This window comes from Podarcis erhardii (assembly GCF_964252035.2).
Source record: "Podarcis erhardii genome assembly, chromosome: 13".
NCBI lineage: Eukaryota > Metazoa > Chordata > Lepidosauria > Squamata > Lacertidae > Podarcis > Podarcis erhardii.
The window spans coordinates 24,490,571-24,510,791 of NC_138502.1; the positions used below are offsets into that span (position 1 = coordinate 24,490,571).

The window sequence follows — 20,221 nt, forward strand, 5'->3', positions numbered from 1 at the left end:
CCCAAGTTTTAAAATAAAAGAAGAAGAAAAGAAAGATAGCCTGAATATCTGGTGTCCTTTTTTCTCTCACTCACATTCTGGCATTATTGAGGAAAATCAAGAGAATTCAATGGGAAAGGTGGCGTTGATGATGACCTCAACAAGCTCAGAGAGGTATGGCTTTAAATAGCTACCTCCCTACCTTTTCAGTGGGTGGGATATCACATGACTGATATATGTGATCACTTGCTGCCCAAGCTTTCTAAATGTTTGATACCACAGATTTAGATCTTCTGCAAGTAGCATAGAGCTATGCTCAGTTGGACTTAATGCACTGTAATAGGAGCTAAGAGACTGTGAGAATACTTTTGTGCTGTGAAATGACAAAAAATACTCTACCTTGTTGAGTTCATTGATTTTCATGTCAAGGGGTGGGCACGGGTTAGAAGCAGGATCACAAAAACAGGGTCTACTGCAATGTATCTGTATTCATTTAAAATTCTGCATGGAGTTTAGACTGTTGCTCGTACAAAGGTACACTTGTGGGGTCCTACTCATGCAACTAGGAATCCTGAAATTTATGCAATTGGGATTTCTTATCATGTGAAGGGAGCCCTATTGACATACAGTTGCACATTTGCAGACTCATTGTAGGCCTCCAGTTGAAGTCACATAATTCAGTCTCCACCTCCCCAGAATGATACTGACTGGTGAGCCAAAATGGGCTACTGACCATAGTTTCTTACAGCAGATGACCGCTGTGAAACAAATAATAATAATAATAATAATAATAATAATAATAATAATAATTTATTTATACCCCACCCATCTGGCTGGGCTTCCCCAACCACTCTGGGCGGCTTCCAACAAAACACTAAAATACAATAATCTATTAAACATTAAAAGCTTCCCTAAACAGGGCTGACTTTAGATGTCTTTTAAAAGTTTGGTAGTTATTTTTCTCTTTGACATCTGGTGGGAGGGTGTTCCACAGAGTGGGTGCCACTACCGAGAAGGCCCTCTGCCTGGTTCCCTGTAACTTGGCTTCTTGCAGCGAGGGAACTGCCAGAAGGCCCTCGGCGCTGGACCTCCGTGTCCAGGCAGAACGATGGGGGTGCAGACGCTCCTTCAGATATACTGGACCAAGGCCATTTAGGGCTTTAAAGGTCAGTACCAACACTTTGAATTGTGCTCGGAAACGTACTGGGAGCCAATGTAGGTCTTTCAAGACCGGTGTTATGTGGTCTCTGCAGCCGCTCCCAGTCACCAGTCTAGCTGCCGCGTTTTGGATTAGTTGTAGTTTCCGGGTCACCTTCAAAGGTAGCCCCACGTAGAGCGCATTGCAGTAATCCAAGCAGGAGATAACCAGAGCATGCACCACTCTGGCGAGGCAGTCTGCAGGCAGATAGGGTCTCAGCCTGCATACCAGATGGAGCTGGTAAACAACTGCCCTGGACACAGATTTGACCTGTGCCTCCATGGACAGCTGTGAGTCCAAAATGACTCCCAGGCTGCGCACCTGGTTCTTCAGGGGCACAGTTACCCCATTCAGGACCAGGGAATCCTCCACACCTGCCCGCCTCCTGTCCCCCCAAAACAGTACTTCTGTCTTGTCAGGATTCAACCTCAATCTGTTAGCCACCATCCAACCTCCAACCGCCTCCAGGCACTCACACAGGACCTTCACTGTCTTAATTGGTTCTGATTTGAAAGGGAGGTAGAACTGGGTATCATCCGCATACTGATGAACACCCAGCCCAAATCCCCTGATGATCTCTCCCAGCGGCTTCATGTAGATGTTGAAAAAGCATGGGGGAGAGGACAGAACCCTGAGGCACCCCACAAGTGAGAGCCCAGGGGTCTGAACGCTCATCCCCCCCCCCACCTTCTGAACATGGCCCAGGAGGAAGGAGCGGAACCACTGTATGACAGTGCCCCCAGCTCCTAGCCCCTCAAGATGGTCCAGAAGGATGTTATGGTCGATGGTATCAAACGCCGCTGAGAGATCCAGCAGAATTAGGAAACAGCTCTCACCTTTGTCCCTAGCCCGCCGGAGATCATCAACCAGTGCGACCAAGGCAGATTCAGTCCCATGATGAGGCCTGAATCCCGACTGGAAGGGATCCAAATGGTCCGCTTCTTCCAGGTGTGCCTGGAGTTGTTCAGCCATCACTCGCTCAATTACCTTGCCCAAGAATGGAAGATTTGAGACTGGGCGATAGTTGGCCATCGTGGCCGCATCTAAAGATGGTTTTTAGGAAGCGGTTTAATAACCGCCTCTTTCAGCGGGTCTGGGAAGGCTCCCTCACGGAGGGAAGCATTCACCACCCCACGAAGCCCATCGCCCAGTCCTTCCCAGCTAGTTTTTATGAGCCAGGATGGGCAAGGATCAAGGAGACAAGTGGTTGGTTTCACTCGTCCTAGCAGCCTGTCCACATCCTCGGGGTAACAGATTGGAATTGATCCCACACAACTTGACTAGACAGGACTCTAGCACTCTCCCACCCCGGCCCTGCTCCCATGGTGGAGTCTACCTCTTCTCAAATCTGAGCGAATTTATCTGCAAAAAACTTTGCAAAATCATTGCAGGAGATCATGTGGCCCGTACTGGGCCCTGATGCAGCAGGTGGTTCTGCTAAATTGCGAACCAGCTGAAAGAGTCTCCTGCTGATGTTTTCCGCAGATGCAATAGAGTCTTATTCGCCGTCGCTATCGCTACTTGGTAGGCTCGACATTGAGCTCTAACCTGTGTCCGGTCAGATTCAGAATGGGTTATCCACCACCGGCGCTCTAGCCGTCTCAACGATTGTTTCATTGCCCTCAGATCCGTGGAAAACCACGGGGCTGTCTGGGCTCCATGCAATCGGAGAGGGCGCTTTGGAGCCAAACAGTCAATAGCCCTGGTTAACTCCACATTCCAGCGGGCCACCAGGGACTCAGCTGAAAGGCCATCAACATGGGATAAAACATCCCCTACCACTCTCTGGAAACCATTTGGATCCATTAAGTGGCGGAGGCGGACCATCTGAATCGGTCCCACCTCCCTGCAGGGGGGAAGGGTCATGGAGAAGTCCAGTTGCACCAGGAAGTGATCTGACCATGGCACTTTTTTGGTTTCGCTTTTACTTAGTGTCAGATCACCAACATCCATAGAGGTGAACACCAGGTCTAAGGCATGCCCGCGGCTATGCATTGGGCCAGACTTATTCAGGGACAGCCCCATGGAGGCCATGCTTTCCACGAAGTCCTGAGTGGCCCCTTGTAAGGTCGTGTCGGCATGGATGTTAAAATCCCCTAGGACAACCAAACTAGGTGTCTCCAGGAGCATATCCGCCACGACCTGAAGCAGCTCGGGCAGGGAATCCTTGGTGCAGTGGGGAGGTCAGTACACCAATAGGAATCCTGTACTGCCCCTATTGCCCAACTTCCAGAACATGAAGTCAGAGAACTGGGTCTTTCCAATAGGATGCCTGGTGCAAACTAATGACTTCCTAAACATCACTGCAACCCCCCCTCCCAACCCACAAGGCCTGGGTTGCTGTGTGTAAGAGAAACCTGGTGGACAAGCAGCGGCAAGGACAGGCCCATCTGCTTCATCCAACCAAGTCTCTGTTACACATGCCAGGTCAAATCCTCCATCCACGATCAAGTCATGAATCACAATGGTTTTATGGATCATTGACCTGGCATTGCACAGCAGCACCTTCAGGTCGTGTGGGTATCCCTTGCTGATTCCAGTATCCATCCGGTCAGGACCAGACCTGGAGGCAGGGATAGTCCTCAGACAACGACTAAGCCTGCTTCCTCGGTAATGACATGGTCTGGTCTTAGCGTAACTCCTCCTCCTACCCATGATCACTGAGATCAGTTGTCCCAGTGCATCCCCCCCTGTGGAACCTGCCCCAGGCATTTTGTTTGCTGGGACCCACTCCCAGGCAGCCGTGACCCCTCCCCTTAAAATCAAATTAAAACCTATACAAAAAACAAACTAACAGAACAATAAAACTATAAAAACAAAAACCAGAAAGTTACAAACACAACATAATTAAATTAAACAAATTCCCACAACCAACTAAACACCCACCCCACCCCACACACCCGAGGCCTCCCCAGAGCCCCATAGGCTGCGGAGGTGAGTATGGGGCCCGTCCCCAGGCCCAAGGTGGAGAATAGGCTTCAAGGAGGGGCGGTCCTCCCCAAGACTCATAGGCAGAGCGGCAGCAGCAATGTCCCGGGCTTCCTTGGAGCTTTATATGCTGTGGTGGAGTATGGGGCCTGCCCCCAGGCCCAAGGTGGAAAATGGGCTTGCAGGAGGAGCGGTCCTCCCCACAAACTCACGGCAAAGCGGCAGCAGCAATGTCCCGAGGCCTCCTTGGAGCCTTATATGCTGTGGTGGAGTATGGGGCCCGCCCCCCAGGCCCAAGGTGGAAAATGGGCTTCCAGGGGCAGCGGTCCTCCCCACAAACTCACGGCAAAACAGCAAATGAGAAGGAAATGATCTTATAATGTAAATAAGACAAATGGAATTGAAAATGGTATTTCAAAGTGGGGGGAAGTCATTGAACAACTTTTGTAACTTATTCAATTAACTTTTATTGCTGGAAAATGAAACAAAAGTTTACCTAATAGAGAACAGGATGTAAACTTTATTAGAAACCCCCTAGGTTCCTTCACAATCCTGTTCCTTAGGGGCACACAGAAGTCTGAGACATGCCTCTGAAATCAGTCTACCCATCGTATAGGCAGATGATATCTATGAGCGGAAAGTAATGAGAGTAAGAGAGACTGAATATTGTTCACTCTTCAGTATTTTTTAATCAGAAATGTATTGGGAAATGAAAGGAAATTTCCCTGTTTTAGAAAAAAATATTTTATATTATGATTTCCTTCTTCATTTGAACAGTTGGGTATGAAAGAAACACCTGACCCATCCACATTTCCATTTCTTTCAAGATTTTATTTTGCTTGACTAAGAAATTTCAGCTGGCATTTCCTGCACTGGTGTTTATTTGCATTCAATATGCTGGTAAGTGAGACTCTTTACTACAAAAAAATTAACAAGAGAAAGAACCAAGACTGTTTTACTCTATAGAAAGATCCACTATATTTTGACTTCAACTTGATCTACAATGCAGTTCTATTTACTGTCTATTCAGAAGTAAGTCCCACCACGTTCAAAGGGACCTACTCCCAAGTATGTGTATATAACTTTAAAAGGTTTCTACACTAATTAATACTGCATGAATGCATACACAATAACCTTTCTAAGTAAAAGTGAGATTTATTAATCTGTTGCTATCATGTTGGCTTCTCAGAGATAAAATGTATAAGGAAACAATCATGTATTAAGCACCATCGTATGCCAGTAACTTCAAAGACAGAATCACCATGGTCTTTAAACCTCCCTTGTTGAAATAAATGTGAATGAAAAGCCTTTAATTTTGGGTGGACCATGTTCATACATATATATATTTAAATAGCTACTTCCCCAAATTTATTTATTTGGAACGGTTTTCAAAGGGAACACATCTTTTCCATTGAAATACAATGGCACTAAAAAAAGCCAGATTATGCAACATTAAAAATAACAGTGATTACATTCTGCAGTTCATCTTTTCCACCAAAATTCAGTGCTGTATTGTCTGGTTTTTGTTGGGTATTTGTTTTGTTTGTTTTTTCACTTAATTTAGATCACTTGAAGTTATATTTATGACAATAGCAGAAATGCTATTTTTTTCCAGCAGTTTTGTGCTAATATGAAAAGAATGCCCCACTATGCAATAAGACTCCATGAGAACAAATTGCACTGTGATCACTGAGGCTACGCAGAGCTATTTAAAACAGCCCTGATGTTGCAAGAATAATGTGTAAATCTTGACAATTGTTCCATGAAATCTTTGGATGTGGCTATTCAGAGAAACGACTTGTTAACATGTGGCGGCCAAAGCTCGAGTGGTTTTCTGTCAACTCTTTCACAGAAGCCATCTCCAAATGGCTTCTGTCCTGTGTTCTCCAGAGCAGCCTTCCCAAACCTTGTCATTTCCACATGCTGTTGGACAGCAAATCTTAGAATCTAACCAGGTCAATGCTGGCTGGTGCTAATAGGAATTTTGTCTGAAACATCATGAAGGCATCATGTTGACTAAGATTGTGAAACTTTTGCTTTGTGACAGTCTGATGACTACATAGAATACTAACTAAATAAAATGCAATCTCACAGTGCTTTCTTGCTGCTTTTACTGTCAGCTGTAAATATGCAAATACTTTATTACTGCTTCATTGATTGGAATTATTTCTTCCTATGTTATTTTAAGGGACGCAGGTGGCGGTGGCACTGTGGTCTAAACCACAGAGCCTGGGGCTGGCCGATTGGAAGGTCGGCAGTTCAAATTCCCGCGACGGGGTGAGCTCCCATTGCTCGGTCCAAGCTCCTGCCCACCTAGCAATTCAAAAGCACATCAAGTGCAAGTAGATAAATAGGTACTGCTCTGGTGGGAAGGTAAACGGTGTTTCTGTGCGCTGTTCTGATTTGTAAGATGCAGCTTAGTCATGCTGGCCACATAACCCAGAAGCTGTCTGCGGACAAATGCCAGCTCCTTCGGCCTATTGAGCAACATGAGCGCTGCAACCCGAGTCTTACCTTTACCTTTACTTATGTTATTTTAAGCTTCCTTTAACACATTTTGCATTCTTTCCTTCTTCCAGAAGAGTCAAACAAGAACATGAATGCTACAAGAGAGAATGGATTTGTCCTCTTGGGTTTAATGAATCATCCTGACCTTCAGCCGTTTTTGTTCATTTTCTTTCTATTGGTTTACATAATAATAATGTTGGGGAACATGCTTATTTTCATCATAGTCATAGCAGATCCATCACTTCACACACCAATGTATTTCTTTCTGAAGGTCTTGTCTTTCCTGGACATTTGCTACTCTTCGGTGACCCTCCCCCAAATGCTGGTTAATTTCTTATCAGAGAACAAGAAAATTTCCTACACTGGATGTGCCACACAAATGTTCTTCTTGCTTTTCTTAGGGGCATCAGAATGCTTCCTCCTGGCTGTTATGGCCTATGACCGTTATGTGGCCATATGCAAACCACTGAGATACATGATCATCATGAACCAGAAAGTTTGCCTTTCACTGACTGTCCTCTCATGGTTCATGGGCAACTTGGTGTCTCTGCTTCAGACAGCTTGGGTCTTCACTCTGCCATTCTGTGGATCAAACAAAATTAATTATTTTTTCTGCGATATCCCACCACTCATGAAGCTTTCATGCATTGACACTTCTTTGTATGAAATGCAGCTCTTTACAGCTGCCATCCTAGTTATTTTCACCCCCTTTTCCCTTATCATTGTGTCCTACTCTCTGATTATTTCCAACGTCCTGAAGATGACATCCTCAGAAGGGCGCCAGAAAGCTTTCTCCACCTGCTCTTCTCATGTCTTGGTGGTGACCCTGTACTATGGGAGTGGCAGCTTGATTTATCTAAGGCCCAAATCACTTAATGCTCAGGATAGTGAAAAATACTTGGCTTTAGTGTACACCACCATCACGCCAATGCTGAACCCTATTATCTATGCCCTAAGGAATAAGGAGGTAAATGGTGCCATTAAGAGGATGGTGACCAAGACCAGGAACAGAGAATTATTTTTTCACAGATGATCATTCATTCATCATAATGTTTGGAAGCAATAAAGATAAATTAGTATACTTTCAATTGCCAGTACTATATAATTTCCACAGATTGAGCATGACTAGAATGCATAAAGTGGTGTCTAAAAGAAGTACAAAGGACAGTTCCCGCTCCTAGTAAACAGCATGCTGAAATTAGATTTTGTCATACAGACAGCTCGCTCAATTGTTCCCCATTTAAAGAACAAACCCAAGTAGGAGAGTACTGGATTTTGTTGCTGTTCATGCATAACTTAGTCTTAGCCATTCAAAGCACAGACCCAAACAGCAAATATTAATTTGAATCACAACTAGGTACAGAGTACATCATGTAAACCCGTCCCTTCTGTTCAGTTTTCCAATACAAAAAAGGGGATATATGAGCGGGGGTGGAGATACACAGAAACATGCACAAATTCCTTGAAACTGTAAAAAGATGTAATAAAAATAACCACATGGTATTCTTAGCTGTAATTGCAAAACGATTAAAATAGCTGTAAACATGGAGTTGTATCAGACTAACATTAATCATATTCAGTGACTAGTAAATATGTAGTATAAATTTAAATCAATCCTGATTTACCCCAAAGAATCATTTGAGATGTAGTTTATTATTTTGAGAGTCGTTTGGAGACTGCCTACTACAGTGATGGCCAACCTTTTAGTGACTGAGTGCCCAAACTGCAACCCAAAACTCACTTATTTATCGCAAAGTGCCAACATGGCAAGTTAACCAGTATATCCCATTTTTTTTCTGTTTTTCACTTTTCTTCTTTGTGATTGCTGTTGTAATAAATAATCCTTCATAAAAGTTATTGCATTACATTCTTCATTAAATTATCTTTCCATTGATATATATTTTTATTGTATAACTCAGGGCTTTTTTTCCTTCTAAAAAAATGTCTCATTTTGACTCAAGAAAATCTCCACCGGGGAAAAATAAATACAGTTCAAATCAGGAAGAATAAATACTGTGAATTTCTTCTCCCGTTAAATTTACACAATGTTTAGGGGTATGCGTCCCCACAGGGGAAAAAAGCACTGGTATTACTCCCAAAGTGGTGTTATGTACCATCAAACCTTGGAAATAGATTTCTTCCAGAAAGTTCCACAATTTTGGCCACTAGTGTACACTGGAGGGCTGTACTAAGAGCCACCCTCTCCCAATTCTTAATATGATATAATAATGATTGTCTGTGTGTGGGCTTAGGAAAAGGGGGGGAAAGGGGAAAAAACCCCGCAGGAACTCGCAAGACATTTTCGTCTTGCAAAGCAAGCCCATAGGGAAATTCATTTTGCGAAGCGCCTCCAAAATGGAAAACCCTTTCGTCTAGCGGGTTTTCCGTCTTGCGAGGCGTTCGTCTTGCGGGGCACCACTGTAAACCCAGCCAGGTGGTTGGGGTTTTATTATTATGTTGTTGTTGTTGTTGTTGTTGTTGTTGTTGTTGTTGTTGTTGTTGTTGTTTGCCATTTCTGCAGCTGTCGTTTGATCACAGCATCCACGGAATGAATTTTTCTGTTGGCTTCTGCAGGAAAGCTCAGCGAACATGTAAACCCAGCAGCCCCTTCTTAGGTTGCCGTCTTTATATGCTTACTGACCTGGGAGTTAAGCCCTGCTGAACTCAAGGTGGCTTACTCCCGAGTAGGAAAAACAGACTGGCTGGAGGCCCTGGAGCATCAAAAGTCAACGCCTGCTCAGCCTTTCTCTTGCTCTCTCGCCAGGCCCTGGTTCCGCAGGCTTTGGATGGTGTATGTGAGCCCTCCTCTCCTCCTCCTCCCCCACAACTGGCATGGAAGCTATGGCCCTACTGGGTTGTCGGCGCACGTGCCCACAGAGAGGGCACTCAGAGCGTGCCATAGGTGCCATAGGTCTGCCACCACTGCCCTTTGACATGCCCTCTAACATTTTGCAGAGGGAAATTGGGATGCACCTCTTTTGGGGCTGCACTCCCATGCAGGTCACATGATTTACATGAGAGCAACGTGCATCTTTCAGGGCAGGGAGGAGCCTTCCTCACCTAGAGGGGCTGTCCATAAAGTAGTTGATCATGGGTGGTGGAGAATCGTGTGGGGAACATGACAGGAGAAAAATGAAGTCTCATATACAGCATTATATGTTCCTCAAAGGAAGCCAGCAGGGAGGAGGAGAAGGCATGCCCTGCTGCCAGTGGCTCTTTAGGTTGTGAAATGCTTCCATAACCATGAAGGGTACTTTATGGACTATCAGTCCTGGATCTCTGTTCAGCTTCCATACTTCTGCCAGTCACCTTGGAGATGAGCAGCCATGCCAGGGCAGGGCATTCCCTGCTTGTTAGGAGACACTAGCAGGTCAGGAAAAGGGTGGCAGGGAGTGGCAGGTAATGCTGAGTGGAACCTCCCCATGAAACAGTGGCATAGTGGGGGGGGGGCTGTGACTCCGGGCACATTTTTTGAGGGGGCATGACCAGGTGCCCCTGCAACAGGCTCCCTTATCAGAGCCTGGCCCTTGTGCCAATTCCAGGGGGCCCTAGGGGGCTGGGAACCCCCAAAATGTTGTTCTGGGTGCCTGGCCCGCCTCCCATCATCACCACCCTTGACCACCATAGCAACATGCTGCCCACTGCTGCCCAGTCTTTGTACCCTCGCTGGCAGCTCCCGCCTTACCTATGGCGCTCTGGCACTGTGGCCCCAGACCAGTGGTATATTACCATGGTATATATCACCATGGTATATTTTAAAAGAGATAGAGAGAAACAAACAGAAGCCTGAAAGACAGATTATATTTCTTGGTGCACTAGGTAAAGAGTCATCTGGAAGAGCTTTGTTAGGTGTCCTCTGTGTTTTTTAAGCTAAAGAGTTATGGCAAGTATGGTAATTTAAATACAAGTATGCTCCTTTAGAAAATATATCAATTAAGAAACCACAAAACATATCTTCTTCAGGTTGGTACCCCTGTTTCATACTTAATTCAGCACCTGATAATACAGTAAGGGTGTATGATGCCCTTCACAATCAAGAAAGTCCTCTCCTACCAAAACCATACCTCCATGAGGGGGAGGGCTCCTTCCATGACCTTCCCAGAGCCCAGGAAGGACACAATTCCTACCCTTTTATAAAATGAGTTGGGGTGAATAGTGAAGGGAGGCGAGGCTTGGGGCAAGTTGTGCGGGTGATGAGCTGTGACCGGATAGGGGAGGGGTGGATTTGTAAAGGAAAGGACATTTAGTCAGGTGTAAAAGTAGCATGTGTTGGCCAGGTATGGAGGGATGTGGGTTGTCAACGGGTTTGGTGGGTACGTGGGGTTGGTGATCAGAAGGTTGGCAGTTTGAATCCTCACGACGGGGTGAGTTCCCATTGCTCGGTCCCTTCTTCTGCCAACTTATCAGTTCAAAAGCACGAAGTGCAAGTAGATAAATAGGTACTGCTCCAGCGGGAAGGTAAACAGTGTTTCCGTGCACAGCTCTGGTTTGCCAGAAGCGGCTTAGTCATGCTGGCCACATGCTGTACGCCGGCTCCCTCGGCCAATAAAGCGAGATGGGCGCCACAACCCCAGAGTCATCTGCGACTGGACCTAATGGTCAGGGGTCTCTTTACCTTTATCTTTTTAGTTCCTAAGACATCATAAGTTTTCTATCATCTATCTATCTATCATCTATCTATCTATCTATCTATCTATCTATCATCTATCTATCATCTATCTATCGCTATCATCTATCTGTCTATCTGTCATCTTCACTTCCATTTCACATGTATAGACCATTTCAGATGCACACCAGTTCCTCCACATCTAACACCCCATGAAATAGTCATATAAGGAAAGTTATGTACAATGTAGTTCCGGCCAAATACTCCACAGTGATTATTTGTGCATGCATAGTGGCTGAAAAATACTTTATTCACTCAATATAGTGGTCTCCAGACATTGCTGAACTCCAGTTCCATAACTAATGCAGAGCCACAGAGCAGAAAGATCCTGGCCATTCTTGCCCAGATTCATGTTGGGATATGGAGAAAAGTGTGAGCACAGGGCCCTAAAGGCAGGAGTGGGTGAATACGTAAATTTCAGTTTCTCTTGTTTCTCATTTTTTTCCACTTTTCAGTTTTCTAGATTTCTACATCAGCTTGCAATTTTATTTTATATTTAAAAATCCCTCGTGAAAATTCACCAGCGTTTTTGTGATTATTTCTCCTGAAATATTTTGAAAAGCAGTTTCCCCAAATAAAATGCAATTCAATGTTATTTTGCCTAACTCAATGCATTTTTATGCAAACTTCACCCTAGTGTTTTTGTGCGCATTGCTTCACTAAAGAATTGCAAAATTTAGAGAAGGAGCAATGTCAAAGGCTGGCTGCAAGCCATTTCACATATTGTTTTGGGAAGTGTAAACTATGCAGGTTCACCTTTAAATGCAAACTTACTAATCCCCCCCCCAGCCCTACTTACTGGTCAACACCAACACCTTGGAAATGAACTGACATTCAGCGGTGATTGTTAAAAACTGGTTATGATACGTTCCCCATCTCAGTCAAATTTATTGTGCTATTTGAAGTTATAAAACTATATTCCAGGGCAGGCCCATGTACACTGCAGTAGTAGTATAACCAAGGGGTTGTGGGAGAATGAATCACTGAGCTTTACTGTTGGTTATTAATTTGTAACCGATTAGTTCAAAAGCAAGTCAAAGTGCAAGTAGATAAATAGGTACCACTCTGGCGGAAAGGTAGACGGTGTTTCTGTGCGCTGCTCTGGTTTGCCAGAAGCGGCTTGTTAATCTGGCCACATGACCTGGAAGCTGTACGCCGGCTCCCTCGGCCAATAAAGTGAGATGAGCGCCACAACCCCAGAGTCGGCCACGACTGGACCTAATGGTCGGGGGTCCCTTTACCTTTACCTTTATAGATCACTAATGGAAAAGCAGAAGAAAAAGATTTTACTATGTGCACATTTGGTTGTATCCTTGGAGCAATTCTTGAATGGTTCAGACTCCCAGCAGTTCTGTTATTAAACCTGAAAGCAATGAAAGGGAGGCGGTAGAAGCATCTTTCCCAAATTGCTGCCAGCACCAGTCAATGTTCTTTCTATGTTCCTTGATCCTTTTCACTGTGGATGCTGGAACCATCTATACACAATTTATTTGGGCCTAAAGTGCAGTTGGCCTGGCACTTATGCAAGGATTCCATTCTGGGGGTACAGATGCAAGACAAAATCATGCAAAATCAGAAACCGCCTAGAACCATACCTCTATAAGGTGGATGGCTCCTCCCATGACCTTCCCAGAGCACCAGAAGGGCACAACTCCTACCCTTTTATAAAAGGGGTTGGGGTGAATAGTGAGGGGAGGGGAGGCTTGGGGCAAGTTGTGCGGGTGATGAGCTGTGACCGGATAGGGGAGGGGGTGGATGATTTGTAAAGGAAAGGACATGTAGTCAGGTGTAAAAGTAGCATGCGTTGGCCAGATATGGAGGGATGTGGGTTGTCAAAGGGTTTGGTGGGTAGGTGGGGTTGGTGACCAGAGTGAGCAGGCATTCCCAAGTTTTAAAATAAAAGAAGAAGAAAAGAAAGATAGCCTGAATATCTGGTGTCCTTTTTTCTCTCACTCACATTCTGGCATTATTGAGGAAAATCAAGAGAATTCAATGGGAAAGGTGGCGTTGATGATGACCTCAACAAGCTCAGAGAGGTATGGCTTTAAATAGCTACCTCCCTACCTTTTCAGTGGGTGGGATATCACATGACTGATATATGTGATCACTTGCTGCCCAAGCTTTCTAAATGTTTGATACCACAGATTTAGATCTTCTGCAAGTAGCATAGAGCTATGCTCAGTTGGACTTAATGCACTGTAATAGGAGCTAAGGGACTGTGAGAATACTTTTGTGCTGTGAAATGACAAAAAATACTCTACCTTGTTGAGTTCATTGATTTTCATGTCAAGGGGTGGGCAGGGGTTAGAAGCAGGATCACAAAAACAGGGTCTACTGCAATGTATCTGTATTCATTTAAAATTCTGCATGGAGTTTAGACTGTTGCTCGTACAAAGGTACACTTGTGGGGTCCTACTCATGCAACTAGGAATCCTGAAATTTATGCAATTGGGATTTCTTATCATGTGAAGGGAGCCCTACTGACATACAGTTGCGCATTTGCAGACTCATTGTAGGCCTCCAGTTGAAGTCACATAATTCAGTCTCCACCTCCCCAGAATGATACTGACTGGTGAGCCAAAATGGGCTACTGACCATAGTTTCTTACAGCAGATGACTGTTGTGAAACAAATGAGAAGGAAATGACCTTATAATGTAAATAAGACAAATGGGGTTGAAAATGGTATTTCAAAGTGGGAGGAAGTCATTGAACAACTGTTATAACTTATTCAATTAAATTTTATTGCTGGAAAATGAAACAAAAGTTTGTGTAATAGAGAACAGGATGTAAACTTTATTAGAAACCCCCAAGGTTCCTGCACGATCCTGTTCCTTAGGGGTACACAGAAGTCTGAGATATACCTCTGAAATCAGTTTGCACATCCTATAGATGGGTGATATCTGTAAGCAGAAAGTGGTGAGAGTAAGAGAGAATGAATATTGTTCACTCTCCAGTATTTTTTAATCAGAAATGTATTGGGAAATGAAAGGAAATTTCCCTGTTTTAGAAAAATAATTTTATATTATTATTTTCTTCTTCATCATTTGAACAGTTGGGTATGAAAGAAACACCTGACCCATCCACATTTCCATTTCTTTCAAGATTTTATTTTGCTTGACTAAGAAATTTCAGCTGGCATTTCCTGCACTGGTGTTTATTTGCATTCAATATGCTGGTAAGTGAGACTCTTTACTACAAAAAAATTAACAAGAGAAAGAACCAAGACTGTTTTACTCTATAGAAAGATCCACTATATTTTGACTTCAACTTGATCTACAATGCAGTTCTATTTACTGTCTATTCAGAAGTAAGTCGCACCACGTTCAAAGGGACCTACTCCCAAGTATGTGTATATAACTTTAAAAGGTTTCTACACTAATTAATACTGCATGAATGCATACACAATAACCTTTCTAAGTAAAAGTGAGATTTATTAATCTGTTGCTATCATGTTGGCTTCTCAGTGATAAAATGTATAAGGAAACAATCATGTCTTAAGCACCACCGTATGCCAGTAACTTCAAAGACAGAATCTCCATGGTCTTTAAACCTCCCTTGTTGAAATATGTGTGACTGAAAAGCCTTTAATTTTGGGTGGACCATTTTCATACATATATATATTTAAATAGCTACTTTCCCAAATTTATTTATTAGGAACAGTTTTCAGAGGGAGCACTTATCTTTTCCATTGAAATACATTGGCACAAAAAAAAAAAATCACTTCAGCCGGATTATGCAACATTAAAAATAACAGTGATTACATTCTGCAATTCACCTTTCCACCAAAATTCAGTGCTGTATTGTCGGGTTGTTGTAGGGGTTTTCTTGTTTTTGTTTTTTCACTTAATTTAGATCACTTGAAGTTATATTTATGACAATAGCAGAAATGCTATTTCTTCCAGCAGTTTTGTGCTAATATGAAAAGAAGGCCCCACTATGCAATAAGTCACTCCATATGAACAAATTGCACTGTGATCACTGAGGCTACGCAGAGCTATTTAAAACAGCCCTGATGTTGCAATAATAATGTGCTAATCTTGACAAATGTTCCATGAAATCTTTGGATGTGGCTATTCAGAGAAACAATTTTTAACATGTGGCTTCCCAAAGCTCCAGTGGTTTTCTGTCATCTCTTTCGCAGAAGCTATCTCCAAATGGTTTCTGTCCTGTGTTCTCCAGAGCAGCCTTCCCAAACCTTGTCATTTCCACATGCTGTTGGACAGCAAATCTTAGAATCTAACCAGGTCAATGCTGGCTGGTGCTAATAGGAATTTTGTCTGAAACATCATGAAGGCATCATGTTGACTAAGATTGTGAAACTTTTGCTTTGTGACAGTCTGATGACTACATAGAATACTAAATAAACAATATGCAATCTCACAGTGCTTTCTTGCTGCTTTTACAGTCAGCAGTAAATATGCAAATACTTTATTACTGCTTCAGTGATTGGAATTATTTCTTCCTATGTTATTTTAAGGGATGTAGGTGGCGTTGTGGTCTAAACCACAGAGCCTGGGGCTTGCCGATTGGAAGGTCGGCAGTTCGAATCCCTGCAACAGTGTGAGCTCCTTTTGTTTGGTCACAGCTCCTGCCCACCTAGCAGTTCAAAAGCATGTGAAGTGCAAGTAGATAAATAGGTACTGCTCCGGTGGGAAGGTAAACGGTATTTCCGTGCGCTGCTCTGATTTGTAAGATGCAGCTTAGTCATGCTGGCCACATAACCCAGAAGCTGTCTGCGGACAAATGCCAGCTCCTTTGGCCTATTGAGCAACATGAGCGCTGCAACCCGAGTCTTACCTTTACCTTTACTTATGTTATTTTAAGCTTCCTTTAACACATTTTGCATTCTTTCCTTCTTCCAGAAGAGTCAAACAAGAACATGAATGCTACAAGAGAGAATGGATTTGTCCTCTTGGGTTTAATGAATCATCCTGACCTGCAGCTGTTTTTGTTCATTTTCTTTCTATTGCTTTACATAATAATAGTGTTGGGGAACATGCTTATTTTCATCATAGTCATAGCAGATCCATCACTTCACACACCAATGTATTACTTTCTGAAGGTCTTGTCTTTCCTGGACATTTGCTACTCTTCAGTGACCCTCCCCCTAATGCTGGTTAATTTGCTATCAGAGAATAAGAGAATTTCCTACACTGGATGTGCCACACAAATGTTCTTCTTGCTTTTCTTAGCATCATCAGAATGCTTCCTCCTGGCTGTTATGGCCTATGACCGTTATGTGGCTATATGCAAACCACTGAGATACATGATCATCATGAACCAGAAAGTTTGCCTTTCGCTGACTGCCCTCTCATGGTTCATGGGCAACTTGGTGTCTCTGCTTCAGACAGTTTGGGTTTTCACTCTGCCATTCTGTGGATCAAATAAAATTAATTATTTTTTCTGCGATATCCCACCACTCATGAAACTTTCATGCATTGACACTTCTTTGTATGAAATGCAGCTCTTTACAGCTGCCATCCTAGTTATTTTCACCCCCTTTTCCCTTATCATTGTGTCCTACTCTCTGATTATTTCCAACGTCCTGAAGATGACATCCTCAGAAGGGCGCCAGAAAGCTTTCTCCACCTGCTCTTCTCATGTCTTGGTGGTGACCCTGTACTATGGGAGTGGCAGCTTGATTTATCTAAGGCCCAAATCACTTAATACTCAGGATAGTGACAAATACTTGGCTTTAGTGTACACCGCCATCACGCCAATGCTGAACCCTGTTATCTACGCCCTAAGGAATAAGGAGGTAAATGGTGCCATTAAGAGGATGGTGACCAAGACCAGGAACAGAGAATTATTTTTTCACAGATGATCATTCATTCAGCATAATGTTTGGAAGCAATAAAGATAAATTAGTATACTTTTGATTTCCGGTACTATATAATTTCCACAGATTGAGCATGACCAGAATGTATAAAGTGGTGTTTAAAAGAAGCACAAAGGACAGTTCCTGTTCCTAGTAAACAGCATGCTGAAATTGGATTTTGTCATACAGACAGCTAGCTCAATTGTAACCCATTCAAAGAACAGGAAAAAAGAGAGTTTGGATTTGATATCCCGCTTTATCACTACCTGAAGGAGTCTCAAAGCGGCTAACATTCTCCTTTCCCTTCCTCCCCCACAACAAACACTCTGTGAGGTGAGTGAGGCTGAGAGACTTCAGAGAAGTGTGACTAGCCCAAGGTCATTCTGCAGCTGCATGTGGAGGAGCGGAGACACGAACCATGTTCCCCAGATTACAAGTCTACCGCACTTAACCACTACACTACACTGGAGAGTATTGGATTTTGTTGTTGTTGTTCATGCATAACTTAGTCTTAGCCATTCAAAGCACAGACCCAAACAGCAAATACTTAATTGAATCACAACTAGGTACAGATACAGATAGGTAGCCGTGTTGGTCTGCCATGGTCAAAACAAAATAAAAAAATTCCTTCCAGTAGCACCTTAAAGACCAACTGAGTTAGTTCTAGGTATGAGCTTTCGTGTGCATGCACACTTCTTCAGATACACTGAAACAGAAACCTTTTTAGAACTAAAATACCCAGCAGATGAAGTTAGACAACAGATCAACAGAGCCAGACTGATACCCAGAGAGAACTTGCTGCAAGACAGACCCAAAAAAGAAAATAACAGAACACCTCTAGTCATCACATACAGCTCCCAAGTTAAAACAGTACAACGCATCATCAGAGATCTACAACCTCTCCTGGACAATGACAGTTCTCTTTCTCAAGCTCTGGGAGGAAGACCTTTCATTGCCTCCAGACAGCCCCCCAATCTTAAACAACTCCTAACCCACAATAATACTATAACCAGACTTAACACGGACACTGGCACCAGAGCCTGCAATAAACCCAGATGCCAACTTTGCTGCCACATACACCCGGACAACACCATTACTGGCCCCAACAACATCACACATACCATCTCGGGACTATTTAATTGCTCATCGTGTAACATTGTGTATGCCATAAAATGCCAACAGTGTCCTTCAGCTCTCTATATTGGACAAACAGGCCAGACCTTACGCCAAAGAATAAATGGACATAAATCCGACATCAGGAACCACAAGACAGAAAAACCAGTAGGAGAACACTTCAATCTCCCAGGACATTCTATACAAGATCTCAAAGTAGCTGTTCTATTACAAAGGAATTTCAGAAATAGACTGGAAAGAGAAGCTGCTGAATTGCAACTTATCACCAAACTTAAAACTATGGAGAGACCTGGTTTGAATAAAGACATTGGATTCTTATCTCATTATACATGACAAAGCCATTTTTCACCTTCTCACCCCTTGCTTTTTCCTGTTAGACCTATTGCAGTCGTTAAGAGTCGTCAACAGGCTCATCGCAGCTATCTGCCAATCACCCATTCCCACCACCCTTCTGAGTAATACCCCTCCCCACCTTCTCACTATATAGAAAGGTCCGGTGACTTCTGTTTCAGTGTATCTGAAGAAGTGTGCATGCACACGAAAGCTCATACCTAGAACTAACTCAGTTGGTCTTTAAGGTGCTACTGGAAGGAATTTTTTTATTTTGTTTTAACTAGGTACAGAGTACATCATGGAAACCTGCTCCTTCTATTCAGTTTTTCCTTACAAAAAGGGGGATATTTGGGAGGGGGTGGAGATACACAGAAGCATGCACAAATTCCTTAAAATTGCAAAAAGATGTAATAAAAATAACCACAATACAATGAAAATAGCTTTAAGCATGGAGTTGTATCAGACTAATATAAATCATATTCAATGACTAGTAAGTATGCAGTATAAATTTAAAGCAATCCTGATTTACCCCCAAAAATCATTTGAGATGTAGTTTATTAAGAGTTTTGAGAGTTGTTAGGAGACTGCCTACTGCAGTAATGGCCAACCTTTTAGTGACTGAGTGCCCAAACTGCAACCCAAAACTCACTTATTTATTGCAAAGTGCCAACATGGCAATTTAACCAGTATATCCCTTTTTTTTCTATTTTTCACTTTTCTTCTTTGTGACTGCTGTTGTAATAAATAATCCTTCATAAAAGTTATTGCATTACATTCTTCATTAAATTATCTTTCCATTGATATATAATTTTATGGTATAACTCAGTGCTTTTTTTTTCCTTCTAAAAAAAGTCTCATTTTGATTCAAGAAAATCACCACCAGGGAAAAATAAATACAGTTCAAATCAGGAAGAATAAATACAGTGAATTTCTTCTCCCATTAAATTTACAAAATGTTTTGGGGTATGCGTCCCCGTGCGTCCCCACAGAAAAAAAGCACTGGTATTACTCCCAGACAAAGTGGTGTTATGAGCCATCATACCACGGAAATATGTTTTTTCCAGAAGGTTCCACAATTTTGGACACTAGTGTACACTGGAGGGCTGTACTAAAAGCCACCCTCTCCCAGTTCTTAATATGATATAATAATGATTGTCTGTGTGTGCACATACAAATAAATAGAAATAAAAAAATAAACCCAGCCAGGTGGGCAGGTAATAATAATAATAATAATAATAATAATAATAATAATAATAATAATAATAATAATAAGTTGTTGTTGTTGTTGTTATTTGCTATTTCTTCAGCTGTCATTTGACCACAGCCTCCACGGAATGAATTTCTCTGTTGGCTTCTGCAGGAAAGCCCAGTGAACATGTAAACCCAACAGCCCCTTCTTAGGTTGCCATCTTTATATGCTTACTGACCTGGGAGTTAAGCCCTGCTGAACACCAGGTGGCTTACTCCCGAGTAGGAAAAACAGACTGTCGGGAGGCCCTGGCGAATCAAAAGTCAAGGCCTGCTCAGCCCCTCGCTCGCTCGCCAGGCCCAGGTACTGCAGGCTTGGGACGGCACGTGCGAGCCCTCCTCTCCTCCTCCTCCCCCGCCACTGGCACGGAAGTTACTGTTAGAATTCCTGCTCCATGATTGCAGTCA

General features: G+C 43.1%; 3 protein-coding genes across 3 annotated transcripts in view; 2 read left to right on the plus strand and 1 right to left on the minus strand.

The window, feature by feature from the left end:
- Nucleotides 1-20,221, minus strand: part of LOC309327030 (vomeronasal type-2 receptor 26-like) — a gene marked incomplete at both ends in the record, with an annotated part of 336,857 nt that overhangs the window by 236,160 nt on the left and 80,476 nt on the right. The gene's annotated exons all lie outside the window — the stretch shown is intronic.
- Nucleotides 6,807-7,646, plus strand: LOC309328480 (olfactory receptor 10A7-like; the record flags this gene model as incomplete). Its single annotated transcript, XM_081838477.1, has 1 exon — nucleotides 6,807-7,646. One exon carries the CDS (start codon nucleotides 6,807-6,809, stop codon nucleotides 7,644-7,646), a length of 840 nt encoding a protein of 279 aa, XP_081694603.1.
- LOC309328481 (olfactory receptor 10A7-like) lies at nucleotides 16,277-17,222 on the plus strand (the record flags this gene model as incomplete). Its single annotated transcript, XM_081838478.1, has 1 exon — nucleotides 16,277-17,222. One exon carries the CDS (start codon nucleotides 16,277-16,279, stop codon nucleotides 17,102-17,104), a length of 828 nt encoding a protein of 275 aa, XP_081694604.1. The 3' UTR covers nucleotides 17,105-17,222.